This window comes from Rhinoraja longicauda, unplaced genomic scaffold (genome assembly GCF_053455715.1).
Source record: "Rhinoraja longicauda isolate Sanriku21f unplaced genomic scaffold, sRhiLon1.1 Scf002231, whole genome shotgun sequence".
NCBI classification, from domain to species: domain Eukaryota; kingdom Metazoa; phylum Chordata; class Chondrichthyes; order Rajiformes; family Arhynchobatidae; genus Rhinoraja; species Rhinoraja longicauda.
In genome coordinates, this window is record NW_027603445.1 from 1 (window position 1) to 5,717 (window position 5,717).

Genomic DNA, 5,717 nt, shown 5'->3' on the forward strand with positions numbered 1-5,717 from the left:
TGGCTCTGAATCTATCTGCTGATTCGGTAAACCCCGGAGCACTGCTTGATAAGCCTTCTCAATTTCCTATTTTTGTAATACTGGGCTGTATTAACCCACCCCTTTGAATTTTACTCGCAGTGATACAAGTTTCCACTGATACTGTGGATGTTCCTAAACACAAACGACGTCATGTGTGTGGAAGGCCTTTTTTGTAGTGTTTTTGTTGTACACAGAAAAAAAAGTTGTTGGCTAGGAAGGTGTTAATGTTCCTTGACTGGAATTAATATCAGTCAAGCTGGCTGGTAATTGCGCCATTGGGGACATCTTCCTTTCTAATAATAAGGGATTTATTCGTGGCGTTATTCCATAGTCTTGATGAGAGCAACACTTGCGGCTTCAATCGATTCCAGCGGCTACGCCGACATGGAGCCAACGAGGAGTTTCAACGAAATTCGTCTTTATCTGTTCCTTCTGAAAGCACAACAGATATATTACCCGCTGCTCGCCGTCGTTGCTGTCCCCGGTATGTATTTTGATGCAGAAATTCTTTCTTCATATCGTGCTTCAATATAAGGATGCCGTCGTTTTGTAAACTAGGAATTCAAACTGATATCGGACTCTTTTGCTCAGGTGTGTATTGTTTCTTTTTCAATCTCACGTGTAGATTATTACAGTCACACATTCATTGTTCTGAGATCCCGAAAGGCGCAAGATGAAATAAATCACATCTCCCAAACAGTGGAGTGCTCTCAATATTGACAACTCCGCATGTGTACAGCACAGAAAAAGCTACATGCAGTATATTTGTTGGGGTAGACAAAATTGATTGTCCCTTCAAAACCTGGTCCTGACAAGTGGGCCTTACAATGGCGCATCTACGAGTTTAGCTTAGTTTAGAGACACAGCGTGGAAACAGGCACTTCGGCCCAACGAGCGCAATCACCACCGATCCCCGCAGAACAGCAGACTAGTTTCTCTCCTCCCCGACGCTGCCTCACTTGCAGCTTGCAACCACTCTTTCACTTTCCCCTTTATGTTTTTTACAGCACCTGCAGTTTATTCTTGCTGCCAGAGCGGACCAATGCTTGACAATACCAGGGTTCGTCCCAAGAAAACCGCTGCTACTAGTGCAGAGGGATAGAAACATAGAAACACAGAAGGTAGGTGCAGGCGGGGGCCATTCGGCCCTTCGAGCCGGCACCGCCATTCATTGTGATCATGGCTGATCATCCACAATCGGTGATCCGTGCCTGCCTTCTCCCCTTATCCCTGGATTCCGCTGGCCCCGAAAGCTCTATCTAACTCTCTTTTAAATTCAGGTAGGTTGTAAACCAAACTTGTTTGCTTGCTGAACTGACCTAAAAAAATAACATTAAGATATTTATCGATCATAAGAGCAGGGTTAAGCCATTTGGTCCAAATCCCGCTCATCTCCTTTCTAAAGGTACGTCCTTTTATTCTGAGGCTGTGTCCTCTGGTCCTAGTAGAAACACCCTCTCCGCATCCACTTTATCCAGGCCATTCACTGTTAGGTATGTTGAGAAAAAGGACGTACCCTATCACAATGATTGATCCACTGCCTCAAGTCTTCAACCCAGGATCAAACCTGATTCTGGGGTCACTGTCGGAATTAAAGGACGTTCTTTGAGGAAGGAGATGAGGAGGAATTTCTTTAGTCAGAGGGTGGTGAAACTGTGGAATTCTTTGCCACAGAAGGCTGCGGAGGCCAAGTCAGTGGATATATTTAAGGTAGAGAGAGGTAGATTCTTGATTGGTACGGGTGTCTGGGGTTATGGGGAGAAAGCAGGAGAATGGGGTTAGGAGGGAGAGATAGATCAGCCATGATTGAACGGTGGAGTAGACTTGATGGGCCGAATGGCCTAATTCTACTCCTATTCCTTATTAACACTAACCTCCACACACCAGGGAAAATTTACAGTTTCCCAAGCCAATTTACCCACAAACCGGTCTTTGGAGTGTAGGAGGAAATCTAGGATCTCGGAAAAAGCCACGCGGCCATGGATAGAACGAACAAACTCGATACATCCTGCACCCAGAGTCGGGATCTAACCCAGATCCCCGGCGCTGCAAGCGCTGGAAGGCAGCAACTCTACCGGAGCGCCGCTGCGCCACCGTGTGGCCCAAACTTTTCTTCCGTCATTCAGCCACAAACGCTATGTTATATCCTTTATCGGTTCCTCTGACCGTTCCCCATCCGGTGACTGCGGCTTGGAGTGGGATGAGGCCGCCGGAGTAATCGACGGTCGATTTGATAAATTTGTTTCATCAAATGTACAATCTATTACAACTGCCTGTAGATAGACACAAAAGCTGGAGTAAATCAGCGGAACAGGCTGCGTGTCTGGATAGAAGGAATAGGTGACGTTTCGGGATGAGACCCTTCTTCAGATATCTTCGGGTCTGAAGAAGGATCTTGACCCGAACGTCACCCATTCATTCTCTCTAAAAATGCTGCCTGTCGCGCGAAATTACTCCAGATTTTTGTGTCTATCTTCGGTTTAAACCAGCATCTGCAGTTCCTTCTTACACAGCTACCAGTAGTTGGCGCGGTACCCGACTTTACTTTTGATTCAGATATCAGAGATACAGCGCGGAAACAGGCCTTTCTGCCCACCGAGTCCACATCGACCAGCGATACCCGCCCACTAACACTATCCTACATACTTTGGACAATTTACAATTTTACCAAAGCCACTTAATCTACAAACCTGTAGGTCTTTGGACGTGTGGGAAGAAACCGGAGCACCCGGAGACCCACCCGGTGACAGGGATAACATACAAACTCCGTGTAAACAGCACCGGCATCGGAATCGAACTCGGGTCTCAGGCGCTGTAACGCACCAACTCTACCGCTGCGCCACTGTACCACCCTACTTGACACGGTGGTTTCGTTTCGTTGCGTTTCGTTTCGTTTTGTTTTGTTTAGTTTAGTTTAGTTTAGTTTAGTTTAGTTTAGTTTAGTTTAGTTTAGTTTAGTTTAGTTTCTTGACACAGAATGTGAACAGCACTCTTGGCCCAGCGCGACCCTGTTATGTAGGTGATGGTCTTTGGTTTCCTCCGGGTGCTCTGAGTTCGTCCCATATCCTGAAGACGCGCTGGTTTGTAAGTTAATCTTTCCCGTGTAAATTGTTCAGAGTCTAAAGTGTGAAGGAGAAAGTGGGATAGAACTTGTGAGAACGTGGTCTTCAGGAAGTGGTGGTCCGAAGGTTCTGTTCTCTCCCACGCCGCCTGTTTACATTTGTTCGACGTTATCGCACTTTCGCATCCACTCCTGCACACAGATACAATTTGCAGATGCCCATTAACCCGCATTCCCTCACGTCTTTGGAATGTGGGAGGAACCGGATCACCCTTTGAAAAGCCACTCGGTCATAGGGAGAACATGCAAACTCAACACAAGCAGCACCAGAGATCAGGATCGAAATCGAGTCTGAACTGTAACTTCATTCTTGCGACATTCATTATTCACAACCGATTGAACAAACATTAAAGGAATCCCCCACCTCACACCGAGTCGTGCTCTGACCACACCCACAATGTTTCTACTCTTTACACGAATATGAAAGCAATGCAGTTGTGTCGTTCACAGAGTGGTTGGGTTTCTCCAGCGATTTATGCTACAAACTGACCGTTGGCACATTGGCGCAGCGGTGTAGTCAAAGCTCCTGACGATGTGTGCTGTCTGGATGGAATTTGTATGTTCTCGAAGTGAATGGGTGGGTTTTCCTCGGGTGCTCCGGTTTCCTCCCACACTCCAAAGACGTGGAGGTTTGTCGTTCAATTTGCTTCGGTTAACAATGTAAATTGTCTCCAGTATTTATGAGAGTGTATGTGTTCGCTGGACGGTGCGAACTCGGTGGGCCGAATGGCCTGCTTCCACGCTGTATCTCTAAACTAAATTATATTAAACTAAACTAAACTAAACTAAACTAAACTCTAAACTAAACTAAACTGAACAATTTCACCTTCTATTGGATACGGTCGTGCCTTTTGGAAGAGAACATTATATTTCCTCTTCGAGGAGTAACTCTTTTCTCGGAGCAATGTTAAAAGTTTGTTTATTTTCCTTCCTCATAGTTAACACTGTCACGATTGTCATCCTCTCCCGGGGAAAGTGCGGTCTCTCCAGGTGTGTAACTCGCTACCTGGTAGCCATGGCGGCGGCTGATTTACTGGTTATCATCCTGGATTTGATACTGCGGCAGATCCCCATAGCTTTTGTTGTGCATTTCCTTCCTATGCTCGATCTCCCTATTTGTAATATCCACGCCGCGCTGCTGCACACCGCCACGGACTGTTCCATCTGGTTCACCGTCACCTTCACCTTTGATCGATTTGTCACCATTAATTGCCAGAAGCTGAAAGGCAAATATTGTACAGAGAGAACGGCGGCTGTTGTCCTGGGAACAGTTACCGTGCTGAGCTGTTTGAAGAACAGCACTTGGTACTTTACATTAACTGATCAATATGCCTATGTAAATTTCCCCTGGTTTTGTGGTATATATCTCCGGTTTGTGGAATCACCGATCTGGGCGTCAGTCGAACTTCTCCATTATTTCCTCAGCCCCGGCCTGCCATTCGCCCTGATCCTGTTGCTTAACGTTTTTACCGTCAGGCACATTGTGGCAGCGATCAGAGCTCGTAGGCGGCTCCGGGCACACAGCGGCGGGAGGAGCCCCATTGACCCGGAAGTGGTCAGCAGAAGGAAATCCATCATTTTACTCTTTGTCATCTCGTGGAATTTCATCCTGCTCTGGGCGGTGTTTCTCGTGTACACCATATGGTTCAGACTGTGGTGGTTGGGCTTTCAGTCCGTAATTTTACCACGGTTTGTACAGGAAATAGGATTCATGCTGCAGCTGCTCAGCTGCTGTACAAACACTGCTATATACACCGCGACCCAGACAAAGTTCAGAGAACAGCTGAAGATTCTGTTGAAATATCCTTTTGTACTAATTGCGGAATTCAATAAAAAATGATGTGCTCTGGATGGATTTCTTTGGTGTTGGTAACAGAGAAAATACAGGCAGCACGAGAAATCGAGTTGGAAATGCAAGTCGTAGATACCTAGAGTCATGGACCTACACAGCAATAATTCACGCCGGTCGCTCCATTTGTTTAATTCCGACAAAGCTGACATAATGAGCTAGTCCCATTTGCCTGTGTTTGGCCCATAACCATCTCATGCCTTCTTCTTCACTTATTTATCATTATGGCTTGTAGAAGTCGTAATTCTATCCGCTTCTATCCCTTCCTCAACCAGTTATAGGTTTCATGGTTTCAATGTCAAGGTCCGTTTATTGTCACATGTACGGTGAAATTCGATTTACCATACAACCATACTAAAAGAAAGGAACAAGACACACAACGGCATAAACGTTGACATAAGCGTCCACCACAGCGGATCCCCTCCGTTCCTCACTATGATGGAAGGCAATAAAGTCTAATCTACTTCCTCTTTATTCTCCCGCGGTCGGGGAGTTCGAACCATCCGCAGTCGGGGCGATCGATGCCCCCCACGTCGGGGCGACCGAAGCTCCTGCGGCTTGGAGCTCCATAGGTCGGTCTCAAACCAGAGACCGCGAGCTCCACGATGGTAAGTCCGCAGGCTCCCGCGGTTGGAGCTCCTAAAGTCGGTCTCCAGCAGAGGCCTCCAGCTCCTCGATGTTAGGCCGCAGTGCGGACGGAGATACGATACGAAAATAAAATCGCAT

The 5,717-nt window shown here is 46.8% G+C and overlaps 1 protein-coding gene across 1 annotated transcript; it reads left to right on the forward strand.

Moving 5' to 3' along the window:
* Positions 1-352: 352 nt before the first annotated feature.
* LOC144591837 (putative G-protein coupled receptor 139) lies at positions 353-4,982 on the forward strand (the record flags this gene model as incomplete). Its single annotated transcript, XM_078395850.1, has 2 exons — positions 353-505; positions 4,081-4,982. Coding segments are annotated over 2 exons (1,055 nt in total), but the record flags the coding sequence as incomplete, so codon positions are not given.
* Positions 4,983-5,717: the final 735 nt, after the last annotated feature.